This window comes from Mytilus galloprovincialis, chromosome 6 (genome assembly GCF_965363235.1).
Source record: "Mytilus galloprovincialis chromosome 6, xbMytGall1.hap1.1, whole genome shotgun sequence".
Classification (NCBI taxonomy): domain Eukaryota; kingdom Metazoa; phylum Mollusca; class Bivalvia; order Mytilida; family Mytilidae; genus Mytilus; species Mytilus galloprovincialis.
Window position 1 is genome coordinate 70,944,050 of NC_134843.1, and position 21,370 is coordinate 70,965,419.

The 21,370-nt window shown below is 32.1% G+C and overlaps 1 protein-coding gene across 1 annotated transcript; it reads right to left on the bottom strand.

Annotated features, from left to right (window-relative positions):
* Window positions 1-1,274: 1,274 nt before the first annotated feature.
* LOC143080225 (glutathione S-transferase omega-1-like) lies at window positions 1,275-19,416 on the bottom strand. The gene is made up of 5 exons (XM_076255955.1): window positions 19,231-19,416; window positions 18,539-18,644; window positions 12,196-12,415; window positions 6,872-7,001; window positions 1,275-2,077 (listed from the first exon to the last, which is right to left on the bottom strand). Exons 1-5 carry the CDS (start codon window positions 19,358-19,360, stop codon window positions 1,824-1,826), a joined length of 840 nt encoding a protein of 279 aa, XP_076112070.1. The 5' UTR covers window positions 19,361-19,416; the 3' UTR covers window positions 1,275-1,823.
* Window positions 19,417-21,370: the final 1,954 nt, after the last annotated feature.

The following is a 21,370-nucleotide window of genomic DNA, read 5'->3' on the forward strand; positions in this document are numbered from 1 at the left end:
TTTATTGCTCTAAATTTATACATAGAAACAATTGAACATGTTTAAAGAATATACTGCAATGTGTTTTTTAATCTAAACAGATCCCGAAGAGTGCAGAGTTTTTTTTCGTCGTATATACACGAGATAAAGTATAATGCTGCATTTTGTTGTGGCTGTTCAACATGTCATAAAAATTATATATTACATTAGTATTGCGAGTTGCGCTACATCTGTCCTATGCAGTTATCGCCCAGCTGACATATTTCATGTGAGATGTGTCGTATTCTTTTCTTATCCGGACTATCACGTTACTTGATTTAACTTTCAGAGAATTCTTTGAAAATACCATGTTTTTTTTTTTTTTTTACATTTTTAGCATGTTTAGCACCTGATAACAAACATATTGAGTCTTCATTGTTATTTTCAATCTCAAATGTGCACAAGTTAAAGTTCTCCGACTGCTTATGACGTCTTATACTCAATCCATTTTATGTTGGATATGTACTGATTGATAATTTAGTCTTCGATGCATGATTTTCTTGTTTTAGTTGTTATTGGCTTTGACCCAGCTGCCAATAACTACGAGTGCTCACAGATCTATACTTTTTGTCTTTTAGTTGTTGGGATTTACAAGATCCCGGCCACGTTCAATCTGTGTTTTGTTAAATTTATTTCTATTTGTATCTATCTGATGAGTTGAGCCTTTTTCAACTGATTTTTATAATTCGTTCCTATGTTGTATTGTTACACCAATGTTCACATTCTGTATGTGTGCCAGCCTTTAATTCAGTGTTTTCGTTCATTTTTTTATACATTAACTAAGCCGTTAGCTTTCTTGTTTGAATTGTTTTACATTTGTGATTTCGGGGCCTTTATAGCTAACTATGTGGCATGAACTTTGCTCAATTTTGAAGGCCTACGGTGACCTATAGCTGTTAATTTCTCCGTCATTACGTCTCGTCTGAAAAGTTGTCTTATTTGCTATAATACCACATCTTTCATTCTGTATATAATGGTTGAGTTTTTTTTTTGGTGCCCTGATAATGTTTTTAGTTTCAATACATTTCTAAAATGCTTAAACATCAGCCACTCAGCTACAATTGTAGTATCTACATGCACTTTACGTGGCTATCAAGTTTACCACATGATAAATATATTATTATGTGTAATGGAAATCAGCCACATTTTTAATAATCTTCTCGCAATGTTTTGATTTAGTTAAAATCAGTTTTGAAACACATTGTTAGTACTCAGCGTAAGATGCATTAAAGTTTTTCATACACAAACAAAGACACTTGTATATAATATCTTGCTCAGTTTTATTTTCAATTAATTTAACAGCAGTTCAAACATGAATACTCTAAAACACTCATTTTCACACACTCCTATACACACACACACACACACACACACATAAAACTTTTTAAAACCACTGAATACAAAATATAATTACAAACACGTATAAAATTCAAGTTTGCTTTTTACACATACAAAATATATTCCAACAAATGAGGAATAGGGGTCATAATTATCATGATTATTGTGCGGCACAATTGTCTATGTTCTTGTAACAATAAACGTAAAATTGTCTGATACAAGTTTCTGCTTCTTCAGAAAAATAAATTTCTTTTGCTGTGATTTATTTGATGAACCGACCTTCATCGTTTATTTCGGTTGAAATCAAATCAAGGTTCATGTTATTTGGCAAATGTTCATACATTATAATGGCAAGTATCCACTGAATGTAATTATATCAAATGTTTTTATTGTATTGCAAACTAATTTAAAGATATCCTAATTTCTACATGAATTGACAGAATTATGTATTTGGAATGTTGAATTATTTACAAATTGCTTTGTAATACTCCATGATCATACTCGGGACTTCCCTCATGCAAGGTTTTAAAGAAATGAGTATGATGCTCAGGTTTCACGTATGTATTTATGACGGCAGGTATTTCATACATGCGTTTCATCCAAGCAGCCAACAGTGGAAATCGATCTTCTGTAATATCCGTTTCCGGTGCCACAACAGATATGACGCCAATGCGTTCAAACCAAGGCCATATCATAAAATCCACCATACATGGTTTTGAACCTGCAAAAAATATAGAAAACAAAATGCTATAGATCGATCGCCTTCGAAATAGCTGCAGGGACTGATGTTACCAACTCTGATCACTTAAAAAATATGTATTTGTAGTAGTTATAATAAATTTACAGATTACTTATCTAGACCTAAGGATTATACCATGATAACATCGGAATTGTATTGTTTCATGTCTACACTGTATACCTTAGTTTTGGCTGTGCTCTCACCATTATGGCACATATCCAACCAAATTGTTGACCGGATAATTTTTGTGTCACGTATTATACGTGGTTTGGGCCTTAGACGGGACAGTTATATGAAAGGCCGATCATGTCAAAAACCCGATAAAGTAACGCGTTAACTTTAAACGCGATAAATAATCTTTTAACGCGTTAAAACAAGATTTTAACGCGTTAAGAAATCAATATATTTAACGCGTTAAACTTTGCAATTAGCAAGTTTGGCATTTAACCCGTAGGTAAAAAAATACGTTTATCGCGATAAAATACCCGTCGCACTGGCCACATGTGTCATAATGAATCACATGAACGCGTTAAATTCAACGCAATTACGTTGCTACGCTACATTACTTGAACGCGTTAAAACATCATTTAACGCGTTAAAATATCATTTAACGCGTTTAAACATCGTTTAACGCGATAAAACATCGTTTAACGTGATAAAACATCCTTTAACGCGTTAAAACATCGTTTAACACGATAAAACATCCTTGAATGCGTTAAAACATCGTTTAACGCGTTTAAAACATCGTTTAACGCGTTAAAACATCGATGGATGGAGTTATGGAATAATGCTACTAACGAATACTATGATCTGTTCGCATTTTTAGGAGTATCGTGGTGTCTTGGACATTACAGACGAGGGGGATAATGAATATATTACATTTCGTCTTCCTCTCACGATTCAACCATTCTCTTTAACAAACCAGATTTCAAAATAGCAAACACAATGTGTTAACTGAAAACCATACACGTTCTATTGTCCTATTTGTAACAGGTATCTTGAACAACATACTATAAAAAAACAAGTGCTGCAAATGAAAACATACCACAACAAACACAAGAAGATGACACCAATGAAGACGATAACATTTTAGCACACTCGGGAATGAATTACAGCCTTCAACGTGTAGCCTTGGCTCACACCGAATAGCAAGGTATAAAGGGTCTTAAAAAAAGGCTAATGTAAAACCATTAAAACAGGAAAGCCAACGGTCTAATCTATAAAAACAAATGAGAAACACTTATGAAGCACATCAACGAACGACAACCACGGTACAAGGTACCTGACTTAGGACAGGTGCAAACAAATGCAGTGGGTTAAAACGTTTTAATAGGCACCAACCTTTATCAAACTTGAAACAATGGTGTGATATCAAAACGTAGAAAGACACACTTTAAAATTTCAACTGAAATGGCTTTACTCAATCAAATGACATATTAAAAAAACGAATAAAGATACAATGAACGAATAAATTTGATCTATGACTCAATGTAAATACAAAATAAAACAATGGGGTTAGGGTCAAACAATATCAGTAAGACAATCATAACCTTGAACAAAATTCAGGACTGATAACGGACAGAGAAACGGACGGACATAGAGACAGTTTCTTTCAGCTTAACAGGTAGGGCATTACTAATAGCGCCCATTTTAAGGGTGGGTAATCTGTTCTCTATACATGCCATATTACAGAACAGCGCAGCATTTAGAGGTAAAAATGTCGAAAATGAATGATTGCGCAGTGAAAAAAAATCCGACTTAGTAAGTAGTAAAAATAAAGAATAACATCCTCTTTCCCCAATGGATATCAAATGATCATCCTCTTACTTTTGGCACAGATTCATTACCTTATAAGGCATGGTTTACTAGAAGCTCGATGCATGCTCTTAAGAGCCTCTTGTTTTAAACAATTCACACAAATTGCTAGCTGATAAATTCATTATAGATACCAGGATTGAAACTTTGTATTTGCGCCAGACTAGCGTTTCGACTACATAGACTCATCAATGATGCTCGAATGAAATTTTTTTTAAAAGGCCTCGGTTATCTGACTGGCAGCCGTGTAACAATATCCGATTGTAATGTTTAACTGAGGTATGGTTGATAGATATAGTAAAAATATGTCATGTTTTCACCATCTTCAGAAAAAAAACCTTCACTTGTAGAGACTAATGTAAGTATACGTGAAACTAACATAGTTAAAGGTAAACCCTAATGTTAGATACAGACATTAAAAGATGCAAAAAGACCAAGTAAATTATCTGAAAAACCTGACATAAAAACACAATTTATTCAAGACTGAGCGTGAAGACAGGTTGACAAATGTAAATCTAGATGGCCTTTTAATTAACATGATCAGTCCATATATATACATATGAAAAGTAAGCTTGCGTTAAAGTAGTATTTAACGCGTTAAAGTTGTATTTAACGCGTTAAAGTTGTATTTAACGCGTTAAAAATAACATTTAACGCGTTAAAGTTGCATTTAACGCGTTTAGTTTAAACATATTTATTTATAGTGGATTGGAAAACAAGTTTTACAACTTATATTAATCCCTTTCTACTTTGCGGGTGCGAGTGCTGCCTTGTAGCGGCATTAGCCTACTCTTTTTCGAAATCTACATGGGTGTCTTTAACGTGCAAGAGATATGGCTCTCTCTTAACACGGGTCAGCCATTTATCGTCCCCTTCCGACGGACTATCATCGATTCCTCAAGACCATACTCGCAGATGGTTTCAAGGGAGAGCCGAAAATTGAGTTCCTGAAATTTTCATCCCAAACGGGAATCGAACCAGGAACCTTTGTGTTAGTAGTCCGATGCACTAACCACTACACCACGGCTCTCTCACGTTTAAGTTGCATTTAACGCGTGAAAGTTGCATTTAACGCGTTAAAGTTGTATTTAACGCGTTAACGTTCTTTTTAACGCGTTTAAATAACATTTAACGCGTTTAAGTTGTTTTAAACGCGTTAAAGTTGCATTTTACGCGTTTGAGTTGCATTTAACGCGTGAAAGTTGCATATAACGTGTTTAACTTGTTTTTAACGCGTTAAAATAACATTTAACGTGTTAAAGTTGTATTTAACGCGTTAAAGTTGTTTTTAACGCGTTAAAGTTGTTTTTAACGCGTTAAAGTTGCATTTAACGCGTTAAAGTTGTATTTTACGCGTTTAAGTTGCATTTAACGCGTTTAACTTGTTTTTAACGCGTTAAAATAACATTTAACGTGTTAAAGTTGTATTTAACGCGTTAAAGTTGAATTTAACGCGTTTAAGTTGCATTTAACGCGTGAAAGTTGCATTTAACGCGTGAAAGTTGCATTTAACGCGTGAAAGTTGCATTTAACGCGTGAAAGTTGCATTTAACGCGTTAAAATAACATTTAACGCGTTAAAGTTGCATCTAACGCGTTTAATTTGCATTTAACGCGTTAAAAATGCTTGTCACGCATTTTTCTTATATTTTTATGCAGTAACCTTCTTTTAACGCGTTAAAGTTGTAGTTAACGCGTTTAAGTTGCATTTAACTCGTTAAAGTTGCATTTAACGCGTTAAAGTTGCATTTAACGCGTTTAAGTTGCATTGAACGCGTGAAAGTTGCATTGAACGCGTTAAAGTTGTATTTAACGCGTTAAATACATTGTATTTAACGCGTAATGTATTTAACGCGTTAAAGTTGTTTTTAACGAGTTAAAATAACATTTAACGCGTTAAAGTTGCATTTAACGCGTTAAAGTTGTATTTTACGCGTAAAAGTTGCATTTAACATGTTAAACTTGTTTTTAACGCGTTACAAAAACATTTAACGCGTTAAAGTTGCATTTAACGCGTAGAAGTTGCATTTAACGCGTAGAAGTTGTTTTTAACGCGTGAAAGTTGCATTTAACATGTTAAACTTGTTTTTAACGCGTTACAAAAACATTTAACGCGTTAAAGTTGCATTTAACGCGTAGAAGTTGCATTTAACGCGTAGAAGTTGCATTTAACGCGTTAAAGTTGCATTTAACGCGTTAAAATAACATTTAACGCGTTAAAGTTGCATCTAACGCGTTTAATTTGCATTTAACGCGTAAAAGTTGCATTTAACGCGTTAAAAATGCTTGTCACGCGTTAAAGTTGCATTTTTCTTATATTTTTATGCAGTAACCTTCTTTTAACGCGTTAAACTCTTTTTTAACACGTTAAACCTTCATTTAACGCGTTAATTCTTATTTTAACGCGATAAGTTATTAAATGACGATGATATAAAAAAATGTGCTGAAAATCAATAAACTTTATCGCGTTAATTGACAAAGTTATGACACATTTGGCCATTTCATTTAGTAAGTTCCGAGTAAAATCTGACGCCTTAAATCGTAGTTATGGCGAAAGAAGAAAGTTTTTTCGGTATTTTTTTGTAGTTTTGTTCTTAACGCGTTAAATAATAAAATAACGCGTTAAAAAGTATTTAAACGCGTTAAAACTGTATTTATCGTGTTAAATGTGATTTTATCGCGTTAAATGTTAACGCGTTACTTCATCGGGTTTTTGACATGAACGGCCTTTCATACAGTTATATCACGCCGTGTTCATTATGCACATTTATTGACACCAAACAATGCTTTTGAACGTACAGTGAAATTTTGAGTGTGGTAAACGCGTAAAAATATCTCCCCCGAAAAATGGAGAGTTAGACACACGCACACATGTTCCGATATTCGACCGCGGATATGTTATTTTGACGCAAAATTTCACGATATACGGAAGTATATTGTTTTGACTCGTCTTACATCATACCTCCAAAAAAGTCTCCTCTTTTTTCTAAGGCGTTTTCATAACGTTGCATTTCACGTAAATATTTCTTCAAGGTAACAGGAAAGGTGTCATTAGCCAGCGACGCTGGAACCTCATAATATAGTGCTATAACCTAGAAGGAAAAAAAAGTATTTATCAATACTAAATGTATGAATAGGTGTGTGACACTGACACACAACGAACACTAACATCAATTGGAACAGTTATAATATGGGAACCTTAAACGGCATGATAACTTGTCATAACACAAACACTTGAAACAACATTAAAACACTTCTATAAACATGATAAATAGGAACTCTTTTATCAAAATGAACACTTGTATCACCAAGAATGGGTATACCGACGCGAACACTTATTAAAGCAGTAAGTAAATAAGTAAGTAAGTAAGTAAATTGACCTTATGCTCAGATCGGAGCAAAGAGGATAAGTAAGTAAGTAAGTAAGTAAATTGTTTATTGTAGTCACATGTGTAAATCAGCATAAATATATAAATTTGTACAAAATATAATTACATATATAATACACACGGCCCAATGGACCATTAATGAGTCACCTTTTACTTTCATTTCAATATAAATGTTCTAATATCACGTGTCAATTGCCAATTTAAATTTAAATACAGATAATTATAGATTAAGAATTAACGTTTGTAAGAGTTCATATATTATTATAGTAGTATATTGGAGAGTTTCAACCCCACTTTTTCAAAATGAAAATTTGTGTAGGTTTGGTTACATTTAATTGAAATATTTTTTTCTGAAGCTATTTTCATCTGTCAAAATATTCTATTCAGTATCTTATTTTCTTCTAATCTATAATTTTGCCAACTTTTGACTGTTTAAAATTGAGGTAATTTTGATTGGAAATTCTGACACAAACTTTAGTTTCTTCTTCAAAGCAGTAATAAAAATTATACCATAATATTTTAAGCATATAGTATTTCATAAAACTAGTTACTAATAAAAATTTCGGAACCTAAATATGAAAAAAGCCCCAAGAAATCAATGTAAAAGAATAGAGTAAATCAAAGAGCTGATAGCTCTGAAGTGGAAGAAGGTGAATAAAAGGTAACTTGAATTACCATAAAAGCAGCCCCACTTACCCAGGCTGCTTTGTTCCATTATCGTTAAAATGTATTTTTTTTCTTCAAACAAGAAAAGGTCATAAGTACATGGATTTCCCATCCGTACAATCATTTTCTATGTTCAGTTGACTATGAAAATTAGGTAAAATCTTTAATTTGGCAGTAATTAAGAAGATCATATCAAGAGGAACACATGTGTACTAAGTTTCAAGTTGATTGGATTTCAACTTCATCAAAAACTACCTCAACCATAAACTTTATAACCAAAAGCAGGACGGACGGACAGACTAGAAAACATATTGCCCATAAATGGAGCATAAAAATAGTAAGACTTGTTACATACCTGCCAACTTTTGAAAGTTCCCATATGGGTTTTTACTGCACAACAATTTTAAAGGTTACAATTTTTAGCGACGTATTTTGCAAGATCTGGATTGTCTAGAAAAAGTGTCATATTTGTATGATGAACTTACATGCCTTTTCCTTAAGTCTGTTTGCATGATTCTAGTTATATATTAAATCGGTAGAAAAAATATACATGAAGCTAGCAGACCAGGGTTTATTTTCCAGATTAAGAATATTAGATGCTTGTTGAAATTTCCAATTTTGAATTATGCACAAAGATGGACCTTTAACAGGTTGGGAACAACACTCCAAATGAGGGTAACCTAACTGGAAGATCATCACAACCCACTGTAAAAAATGAACACAAAATAGAATTTTTCAATAAAATGCTGAAAATAGGCTTTAAAGTATTAAAATGCATTGCAAAAAACAAATATTTCATTAAATAAATTTAAGTAGAATATTCCTATGATATTCCTTTTCATATTGGATACAAATTTTATTGAGTCTACTGCAGACACTTTGTAGTCAAAGTGTTTCAACTGAGGTACTACACAGGCGTCAAAAGGCGTCATTATGGAGTAAAGGGGGTGGCGTCAAAAAGCGTCATTATGGAGGAAAGGGTTAAGTACTGAATGGTCAAAACATCATGTTTTTTTATCGACATAAATTTTGTCATAAATGTAACCAAATGATGTAGAAATTGTGTTTTTTCTTCAAATTTCCATCAAATTGTAATGTTTATAGTTCCATTATTGCCTCTCTATTTGAATAAAATAAAATAATAAGAAGAATCTGTTTCTTGTTTTGTTTTGTTTTGTTTTTGACAAATGAGTGTTCACTGCTAGCAAATGAATCATTATATTTATATATCTTATCTGTATATATTTTTGTTCATGTCTTCATCTCCTTATCATTTGTATATGTATAGACAAATAAGAAAGAAATAAGCTCCACATGTATATTTTTTTTTTTTTATCTTTATTCAATTCTTCAACATATATATACAACAGATATATTACATATTACACAAAAATATCACAAAGCAATGTTTTAAGTATAATCACATATATATAATCAGCACAATAATTAGAAATTAAATGTTATGACACCTTCGGTTTCTTGTACCAGAATATTATTTTTTAAAAAGTGTTTCTCAAAAACATTTCTCATACATTTTGCATCACACAAATATTCATACAGGTAAGTTATATAATGTTTTACAGTGTATTTAAATAGTCTAATAAGATCAACATTACTGTTTAAATTTTTAAGTAAATTCCTTCTTCTGAAGATACAATATCTCGCTACAGATATATTTGCAACATCGTAAATTAATTAAAAACACATTCTGTTGTAAACAAAATTATGATATAAACTTCAATTTAATCCTTGAAAGGAGGTCTAGATTGCTAAAATAATTTATAAATTTTAATTTTTTTATTTGTCCAAAATCATTTAAATTCATTTAATCAACATCCTTTTATGATTATTTGATTAAAATATTAATCATTTATAGTCTTTTTACGATTTACATTTTTAAAAGCAAAATAAGTGAAAACAGGATAAAACAAAGGGAAGTAACAAAAAAGTATTTCAATATTCCCAATACACATCGTTTTGATAACACAACGGCAGTTAGCCGGAGGTAAACATCGTTGATTACCAGTATGTTTGACACCCAAGCTGTCAAGTGAAGCCATATAATTATACATCTTCTTTGATGTTCAGGTAAAATTTAACACAGGTGTCAATTACACCCGTACAGTAGTAAGAAATGATCAAATATGGCGTCTGAAAAATTTCATACACGGGAGTTTTTTCTCCTAAACGGGAGGTTCACATGTATGTTACGAAGGGCATCTAATTCACATGACAAAGGAAAACCATGAATAAAGACAACACTTTATATATCCTTTTTATTTATATAAAAACAAAATCTTCTTGTCTGCAGGATTGCAAATTCGTAACTTCAAGGGCGAACTTGTAAACAGGGCGAGTTGTCCCGATACCAAATTCACGCATGCGTAATACAAATATCTACAGTTAAAACATCCGTTACAAGTAAACAAATAACGTTCATGTGGATGAGATGAAATCTAATAATTTACATAAATAAAAGGGTCATATTTACGATAGTGATTGTTTTACAATCATAATTTACAAATTAAATGATTCAGATGCCTAATCATGTGTAAAAATCGGTGTCAGGAATCTAAGTTGTTTTGAAATTGTAATACACGAAATGAATGCGGCATACGGAGACTCAATGCCAATGGTCAGCCCCTTAAGTCTTCAGAAGACTTGACGTCTTCTTCCACTAAAAACCTATTTCAACACGGAACTTAATCACTTTCTTTCAATCACATTTTGTGTATCAGTCAACAATTTGCTCTTAATTGATATATGACATTAATTTACTACATTTTGCTATTATTTACAAATATTTTGATTAAAGTTCACTATTATATGGCATATACTGTCTTTGTTTACATATGTTTATATTCTACGTTTTTTTTTTGGTTATAAACTTAAGGGAAAACGGTACTATTACATTTTCCCAGCATTAGGTTGGCCTTTTGTGTACCCAAGACAGGTAAAGGAAGTCAACTTAGGAGGGCTTTGATTGGATGTAAGGTAACAATATATTTTTTTATTATTTATCTATGAATAACTGCAGTGTGTAAATTTACAATATAAATTTTAAAACCTATTGAAACATTTTCTAGAGAATTATTTGAAAAGGCTTCCAAAATGTCATAAATTTGGTGCAAAATGACGGTGGGCATGGATAACATAAACAAGCTCCGTTGGAAATTGGTCATGAAACTATTTGGCTTCAATTTTTAAACTAGAGTAATAAAGTACTTACACCACACATAACTGTTTTATTCAGGTTTTTATTATAAAAACTGGTAAATTTAGAAAATGTTAGTATTGTCGCCTATGGCAGAATAAATAGTACCGCTTTCCCTTAAAATATACTTTGTCAGAAAAGTCGTTTTGTGAAAATCAAAATAATTGATTGATAGTTTCAGTAAATATTCCGCGACATGTACGATTCGTCAGGTCCGTTGGAAATTGCTCCATCAAGTACAAAGAAAAGACAAAAGTCGCTAAATTTTATGCAGTGCTTAATTATGCCTAAACATGGACTGAAAGTTTGATTCAATTTACCAGTATAGGGAAGTGGCCTTTTGTATCTGCAATGAATAAAAAATTGGATGAGGTGAACATCACGGTGTTTCATGCAATAGCTGCACATGTGAATTTGAAGAACTACAAGCATTGTATGGTTGGAAAACTGGATTATTAAAGTTATGTTTATAAAGTCGTTTTAGGATTTTTTTGGCTAATGATTAAGGTTTATGTATAAAAACAAACATGACTAAAGCCAAAACAGTATCGTTTGTATTAATGTCGAGTTAAGAAATAGAAAAATTGTCAAAATTGAAACCCTTCAAAACTTTCTCAGATTTGTACAGATGACCTTTGACCTCAATTTGAAAAAAATAATGTGACTATATCAAGTCCTGACGACAGGCATATTGTTATAGTACAAGGTTTCCTCTTTCAAATGATATATTATATAGGTGTGTGTTCGGTGGGGAGATTAAATTAAAAAAATCTGCCTTTAGTCCCCGCACTATAACAGGAGAGTTATAACAACATGCACACTTATATATAAATACAAAAGGTATGATAGCGAAAATACCGACCTCCAAGGAAAATTCAAAACGGAAAGTTTTTTATGTTTGTGCATCTTTTACAACAGTATTGACTGTGGATCGTCCATTGGTGTCCTTGCACAACTATATATCAGCTAGCAAATATGCTATTAAAAAAGATTGAGAGATTTTTAACATAGCATTACCTTTGAAAAGGTTTCGGACAACATTTTATCTTCAGCCTTTTTAAAGGGATCAGATGGAGTCAATTTGGGTTCAGGGTACATCTCATCAAGATAGTCATTACAAACACTGGACTCGTACACGACCTGGCCATCTTTCTCCAGGATAGGTACCAGTCCAGCCGGGTATCTTTCACGTAACCACTTTGGCTTATGCTTCAAGTTTATATTGACAAGTTCATGTCTGAAATGTAATAAGTATTTTAAAAACAATTTAAAAATAGAAATTATAACATATCTTTTTTCATGAATAATATACAGTGATATAGAACGAAAATTTGAACTGAAAGTTAAGTGTTTTTCTGTACTGACTTTTATTGAATCTTCTTCTCTGTAACTTCCCCATAACTTTTATATATAGTTAGAGATTAGCACTTTACATTGTTCAGAAACTTGTTCTAAATAATAAAAAGACCATAGTATTGATCTATAAATTAACAATGTACCTTTTATTACGTTTAATTGCAGGATTGCTGTCTTAATTATGTTTAGACCATACATCATTTAGTTATAGTTTCATTTACCTATTTTAAATGTCATAGGTCCTATTTCATGTATATCTAATTCAGAATTTAATTTGTCATTTGGATTTGACCTACAAAATAGTAATCTTTTTGTCATTTAACAGCAAACAGGGAATTAACTTTTAGTCAAATATCCTGTCGATCACTAAGTTTTGCTTTTTGGCATTGTGTAAGGTCATGTTTTTTGCAGACTGTTTATGACGTCTTTTCACTAAATCCGTTGGATTTGTAAATATTAAAGTCTGGTTGGACATAGTGTTTTTATAAGTTGAAATTGAGCTTTGAATAATCTTTCAGTTAATACTGTGACCAAGAAATCCAGTCTAAAACTAGGAGACTGATATGAGGATTCGGTCACAACTAAATGTTAAACCTAAATAACCATGCACCGTAAACTAGCAGTTATACACAGAAGATCAATTCCACTTAGTATATAATTTATTTCCAAGACTGGAACTTGTCACCAAGCCTGTGACTTCCAAACTTATATCTTTTACAATCATTTTACAATATATATATATATGAGAATTAAACAATTAGCTAAGATCAATTATTACATAATGTGTTGACAAATATAAACAAGTTATTATCCAGATAAAGAAAGATAAATAATTAAAACAACTCTTTTAGCAATGTCTCTAATTTAAGAAGGATAAAGGATTAAGCCCTTAGGCATTATTGTCACTTTGATTATAAAATGTCCATTTTCAATTAGATATATATGTTGTGTACAAGATACAGGGTTTTTGTACAAGTTATAAGTTTTTTGACACCTACCTTCTTGTAACAGGTGGTACAGGTTTAACTTATAAAATGTACCAGGGTAATGTTTTAAATTCAAATAAATATACGTCAACCTAACATTTAGTGCTATTCTCCTTGCCTTCAAACTAGATATGAGGATACCTGAATGGTTTAAATTCTAATTTTCTTTTTTTCCTTATACTATATTCATATCTATACAAAATCCTTGTGAGGTCTTATAATGTTTTTGTTTCAATGCTCAGTATAAGACTGTATCATGAAGTTGTGAAAAATTGACAGAAATATGCGGAGCAAAATACTGTGTGCTTGCATCATCCATTTTTGTTCAGCAGGTCATAAAACACTGATAACTTGTACAAAAGTTCTGTACAAATTATAATTTGTACAACATTACAACTTGTACACAACATATATATTAACTTATTGTCCAGGTACATGTAGAATATATGATATAAAACATAATTAATGATAAATTCTTTGAGTCTCAAACATTAGCATTAAAAACCTAAACACATTTGAAAGTCATTTTAACTCTGTCATAATACTCTGAATATCCTAAAATCGGTTTTATGTGTATTTTATCTATTTGTTATTTTCTGTGGTGGTTATTAACGATTAAGCCCTTTTCAACTGAATTTTTCTCTCTCCGTATATTGTGTTATACAATGTGGTTTTAGAAAGGATTATTCAACAACCGATAATTTATTTGTGATTCATACATTGTTCGAAATTTTAAAGTTAAAAAAAGAAAAAACTATTTTGTGCATTCGTCGATTTTGAAAAGGCTTTTGACACGATATGGCGAGATGCACTGTGGTACAAAATGCTTTTAAACAATATGAATGGATGTATGTATAATGCAATTGTAAATATGTATCAAGGTACAAAGTCATGTATTTCATATAACAATGCCTTATCTGATTTCTTCCCATGTAGTAACGGGGTTAGACAAGGCGAAAATTTATCGCCTTTTCTTTTTTCTTTATTTTTAAATGATCTTGACTCTTTTTTGCAAAACTGTAACCTAGAGGGCCTAAAATCAGTGTCAAAAGAGCTTGAGGAAAAACTTTGACATTTTTTAAAACTTTTTATCATTCTGTACGCTGATGATACTGTTTTGATGGCCGATCAGAAACTGAACTCCAAAAACTTTTAGATTGTTTCAAAGATTACACAGATGTATGGAAGCTAAAAGTTAATGTTGATAAAACAAAGGTCGTGGTTTTTTCAAGGAGACGACCATCATGTAATTTTCAATTTTTATTTAATGGCAAAAAACTGGATATTGTTGATGAATTTAACTACTTAGGAATAGTTCTAACAAGAACAGGCAATTTTAATAAAACAAAACAGTTTAATGTAGAAAAAGCTACCAAGGGTCTTTACGAAGTGTTAAGACTAGGTCGTCTACATAATCTTTCTATATATAGCCAGCTGGATTTATTTGAATGAATGAATGAATTCTTTATTTACAAAGCAGTAGTTACATGCTATAGCAACACAAACATATTTACATTGTGACACACAATAAACAACAGAGAACAATATAATAAGATATAACAATAGAAAAATTATCAACTTAGTAGATAAAATGGTAAAGCCAATACTACTGTACGGTTGTGAAGTATGGGGTATTGGCAATAACGACATGATTGAAAGGGTACATCTCAAATTTTGTAAATTGTTATTAAGTCTGAAAACATCTACACCCTCTTATATGATTAATGGGGAGCTTGGGAGATATCCTATAGACTTGGACATAAAAACTAGATTGATTTCATTTTGGGGGAAATAAAACTCTGGTAAAGAGACAAAACTATCATATATTTTATATAAATTGTGTTATCACATGTCTATTAATGGCAATGTGAATTTTTCATGTTTCAGAATAAAGACTATTCTGAACGAATGTGGTATCCCAAATGTATGGGAAACGCAATCTTTTATAAATTGCAAGTGGTTACCTTAGTTTCATTCATCAAACTTAGACTTAAAGATCAGTATGTACAAGTCTGGCATTCTTTACTTGAAAACTCGCCAAAAGCACTAAATTATAAACTTTTTAAAGATTTTTTTGGAAAAGAAGATTATTTTGAAATTCTTGGGAACAAATTGTCTATTGATTTGTTTAGATTTAGGACCACAAACCACAAGCTCCCTATTGAACAGGGTAGATGGAACAATATAGTTAGAAACAATAGAATTTGTCTTCTATGTAACAAAAATGATATTGGTGATGAACTGCATTATATATTAGAATGTAAATACTTTGAAGAAAACAGGAAGCATTGTCTGTCACATTACTATTTAAAAAATGCAAATATTGTCAAATACAAACAAATTATGTCTTCAAAAAACAAATCTGTATTGATTAAATTATGTAAATTCATAAAGATTATTAACACAGGTGTATGTGCTCCTGGCTAAAATGGACTTCATATATTGTCTTAGCAACTATTTTGTTTGTTCTGTCTTGTTGTAAATATTGTACATAATTGCATGTCTTCTCTATACCTATGTATATGGTCTATTGAGAATAAAGATATATATAAAATAAACTGTTTCTGGTGATGGCCTATGGAAAGGGTTGAGTGCTCACAATATATGAAACCTAGCCAGATTTGTGTGTGTCCGTTCCAAGCCAGGAGTCAGTCTGGTTGCTATTGGTGGGTGTCTGATGTAAATGTGTTTACGTTTATTGTTGCAGGATGAATCGGGACGTTTGTTATCCTTACAAATTTTGCTATTTCAACACCTTTTACAGCTTACTATATCATATTTCATTAAGTTATATTATTACACAAACAAAATGTAACAAGAAATTAACATAAGCATTGAATAATAGCACATAACTTTTGGTGGCCGAATGCGGCCATGAAAGAAAGGAGTAATATGTTATTCCCTCAAGATACTATGTCGTCCCTCAAGATGTCATGTCGTTACCAAAAGATAGTTATCTCATTCCGTCAAGATACTTTGTCGTTACCTCAATATGTTATGTTTTTCCTCAAGATAGTTATCTCGTTCCCCATGATACTATGTCAATCCCTTAAGATATTATGTCGTTCCAACAATATATTTATCTCGTTCCAACAATATATTTATCTCGTTCCAACAAGATACTAGGTTGTTCCCTCAACATAGCTATAAAATCTTATTGATATATTATTAATTAATATATTTTTATTGATACAGCCCGTAACAGAGAAGTGATCGAATTGATGCTTCTTTACCGTCAAAATTAGCTACGTTATCGACAACGCACCCAACTACGCGTGCAGTAAAAATTCGGATTTGAATTTAATTTACCGAAACATTTCCGTACATTAAATCTTAGGACGGTCAGAACATTTTAAGGACGCAACAGATCGAAGTACAATTTTAAGTAGTACATAGATGTGCAATAATTCAGCTTCCTGTACATGTTCATGAAGTTCTAAATTTTGAATGTTGATTTCTTTAAAAAACACAATTTTTTTTGCAATAAAAATTCTCAAAATGTCCGTTTACAATGAAAAAGATTGACCATGAAAAATCACATATCTAAGAAAAGTAGTCGTTTAATTGATTATAAGAAAGTTTCAGTATATCATGTCAAATTTCTTTAATATGAGAGTTTTCCTTTAGTTACAAATGCATGTAGCTCCATGTCTGATGGTGAAATAAAAATGAATGTCACAGAAAGGGGTGAATTAGTTTCCATAAATCACAGATGAATCGGGCCAAGCTTAGTAACTTACAGTAAACAGACTACTGTAACATTGACGCACTCGTCGAACTGTTTAAAAGATTTGTGTCTATGACCAAAAATTTATATACAACTTCATTTATAAATTAATCTGAATTTCATAGCGAGTCGTCACAATAATGAAAGTTATAAAAAAAAATCTATAACCAGTAGATCTATACTTCTATAAAGAAAGTATTCTTGTACAAAAGGGTATTTATTATAAAATGGTCCTAACTATAGAATAGATAGCTTACCACAGAAATCTTAAACGGAAGTTTCGACAATTTTAAACAGAAGAGATTTGAAAATAAATTTAACTTTAAATAAACACTGAAATAATTTTAATACCTCGAAGGTGTAAAGAATAAACCAACAATCTCAATCTTTAAAAGTGTCTTCATTGCACTAACCGAAGAGTTCATGTTTACAGTAGAAACAGTGGATGTGACTCCAATAAATTCATTATCATTGTAGTCATGAATACTTATCGCTTATATTAAATTGATAAAGATTTTATCGAGGTCGCACCAACTGTTTCTACAGCTAAGATCAGTTACATGTATCATGATCTCGTCGATTCGCACGACGAAGCCATTGTTTATGACAGAACACACATTCTGGATTATGTATTTTTGTTTCCGCCAGTTCGAAAGTATTTCATAATATGTGTCATGAACAAAGACATATGTTCGATTGAATAATGATTTCCTCGTAACAAATGATAGAAATTTCGGAGATCCCGTATTTGATCCTTTACCGTTAAAATGAAAATGCCAATGACAGAGGTTGATTATAAAAAATGTTTTACTGTGTTAAAAAAACTTCCGACTTAAACAATGAAAACTTACACGTTGGACATGAAATATTTTGTCGATGAAGAAAATTAAATTATGTCACTTCTGAAATAAGTTTGTCGATAACGTAACTTATTCTGACGGTAAAGAAACGCGAATTCGATCACTACTCTGTAACGGGCTGTATGTTGTGGGAACGACATAATATCTTGAGAAAACGACAAAGTATCTTGAGGGAACGAGATGACTATCTTCACATACTTGAGGGAGCAACATAACATCTTGAGGGAACGACATAGCATCTTGAGGAAACGAAATAACTATCTTGTGGTAACAACATATCATCTTGAGGGTACGAGATAACTATTGTGTGCTTAGTTTCTTTTTCTATTCTGACATCGGACTCGGACTCAATTTTAAAGCTAAAACTAAAAAGAATGAATATAATAGTGAAATAAGTTGAATATTGTATTCTTTCATAACTTGGTACTTACGGTATTTGTTTGTATTGTAAAACTAGTCGAGTTCTCTGTGCATATGGACAAAATCTCATGCTGTATATTCTCATCACACCAGGAGTAAGAGGTGGACATTTTGTGCCTGGAATAAGAATACCATAGATCATTATAAATCGCTAAATAGTAATTAGCATTACTACTGAATTAGCATTAATTACTACAGAATTAGCATTACTACAGTACGTAGCAGCATACTATGTTTCAGCACATGAAAAATATAGAATAGATCACAATAATCAGAGAAAGAGTAGAGGTCTTCTCAGAATGTATGAAACATGAAAAAAAGCTACATTTTTAGTACATTTACTTAGAACATATCAAAAACAAAATTAGATTCACCAGTGATATGTCTGACTTCAGGTATGGCTACAGAAACCACGTGACAGAAACATAGTTCATGTCACAGGCACTTGTTTCTATCCATGGGAAGACCCACTATCAACATAAATATACGTTGACATGTGGATAGAAACAAGTGCCTGTGTTTGTAAACAGGTAAATGACCGCAAAACGATTTATGAAAGTTATAAAAGCTATATAAAGGCTTACAGCTAAAACGGTTGCAAGGTGAAATGTGCAGTAAAAAAATCGACAGGATCACCCACTACAGTACTCAGTGACTACATGTATAACTTCCTCTATTATGCTGGGACATTTGTAAATCTTACCTTTTCCTAACGAAAATGGAGATAGATCCTTTTCTAGTGGTGACGATGAACTTCTTCGGCTAGTCATCATTTGAAGTAAAAGTTTGTGTGGTCGTACCAATGTCCTAGAGTAAAATTTTGAGGGAAACATTTGTCAGAAGAAGTGTTGACATATATCACGAGGGCATTATGTAGAACGTTATAGAGTTTAAAATATAGGACGTTCGTATGTTGATTATGTCCCTTTGTTCGATATCACAAATTACGGTTATAAAATTTATAGACCCTTTATACAGTAAAACTTCAATAATTTGTTAAACAAACAGATAGTTTCACCAAATTTAACGAGTCTAATAGCAGAATTAGACACAAAGATAATACACATGAGCTATTTAGTTTGTTTCCTTTGGGAGATTAAATCTATCCACGCTAAAAATCATAAGAAATGAGGGCCCTCATGGGGTTTTTGATTATGTGATTACTTGGCCGTTTTTTTAATGATTATTTGATTATTAAGCCAAATATTTCATCAGGGGCGGATCCAGGATTTCAGATTAGGGGGGGGGGGGGGGGGCGCAATGTTAAAATTTCGCCGAGCGGAGGTATAATTATCGAAATTATTGGAATATTCTTGTAAAGAGGGTGCAATGTAGATATCTTGTTTGGCAAGCAAAACGTGGCGAATATTTTGTGTTAAAATAAGCGAGAAATTAAAGTTTCAAGCTAAAACCGCATAAATCCACCCCTGTCAATCTACAATCACCATAATTAACAAGAAATGTGCGAGTTTCAATTCATTGACTCAACAATAGCTCAACTGACCAATATTAGATTTAAAAAAAAACGGTCTACTTTTGCCAGCGATTTTTCATTGTCTTTTCACAATTTTTTATTAGTATTATTTTTTGTTGTTTTCGGAGGTCGTGCCAAACTTTTTATGTACATTTTTTTTTACAGCAAACCACTAAATTCAAAATGAGATCTTTATTTTCATGGGATCCTATATGTAATACGGAAATACGAGTTGGAGCCTTGATCGTTTATGCATGCTTCGGCAAACTTTACAGGTTGCAATTAAGTGAGAAACATATATTGATACAGTTATATTAAATATTGATACAAATTAATAAAAACTAACCTTTCGCTTGAACCAGTATTTCTATCTTTCATTAAGAAAGAATTTAACCAGTTACCTTGACTGTTTTCTTCGCTGTGCAATGATGAAATACCCAACCCAACCGCGGGTAGGGCACTTTCACCTACTTCGTTGGAAAGTGAGTTAGTGATGTTTTGGAGTTTCGATTATCAAAGAAATTGTTTATAATTTATAAATTGTTTTACTTTAACTGCCAATTAAAGCCTATGATGTGTCATCAAACGCAGTACCGCGTTTGACACCTTTCTTTGAAGTATACCATATTTATGATAGAACTTATAGATAAACCGTAGGTCAGTATATTAGTAATCACATTGGTTCTGTTAAACTTACTGTTTTATATACTTCTTTGAATGATAAAACAGATTGCAATGCGAAGACATTATGTTTCGTCGTCTGTTCAGATACTTTATTGAGCTGGGGACAACCCATGCTTTGCAAATTTTAGGGGGGGGGGGCGCACGCCCGCCACGCCCCCGCCTAAATCCGCCCCTGTTCATGATTATTTGATTACCTAGGACTGTATTTTTAGTTTATGATTATTTGATTACTAAAGATAAGCAAATATTTAATGATTATGTGATTATATTGGCAAAAAAATGGTGATTATGTGATTACTAGGACCCCCCCATGAGGGGCCTCAGAAATTACCATAAGGCCATGAAGACTATCAAAATCTGTAAGTGAAAGATGTACTATATATTTATCATAAATTCTTTTAAAGACAAAAACAAGTTGATATATACACCTATATTTGACTATTACAAACACAACATTTAAAGTCCGTGTAACCTACGGAAGCCCTGGAGTGCCATGCAAAAAAAAAATTTCAACTTGTGCGCACAAGTTACCAACTTGCGCGCACAAGTTACTAACTTGCGCGCACAAGTTACTAACTTGCGCGCACAAGTTACTATCTTGTGCGCACAAGTTACACAACTTGTGCGCACGAGTTACACAACTTGTGCGCACGAGTTATTAATTTGTGCGCACGAGTTGTACAAC

What these genes read in the sequence shown, in the direction of transcription:
- LOC143080225 (XM_076255955.1), bottom strand. Translation starts at nt 19,360, where the DNA reads ATGTTTCCCTCAAAATTTTACTCTAGGACATTGGTACGACCACACAAA. An exon ending in TTACAATACAAACAAATACC is followed by an intron (nt 12,416 to 18,538) that starts GTAAGTACCAAG and finishes ATTACATTTCAG; the next exon opens with ACATGAACTTGTCAATATAA. An exon ending in TGTCCGAAACCTTTTCAAAG is followed by an intron (nt 7,002 to 12,195) that starts GTAATGCTATGT and finishes TTTTCCTTCTAG; the next exon opens with GTTATAGCACTATATTATGA.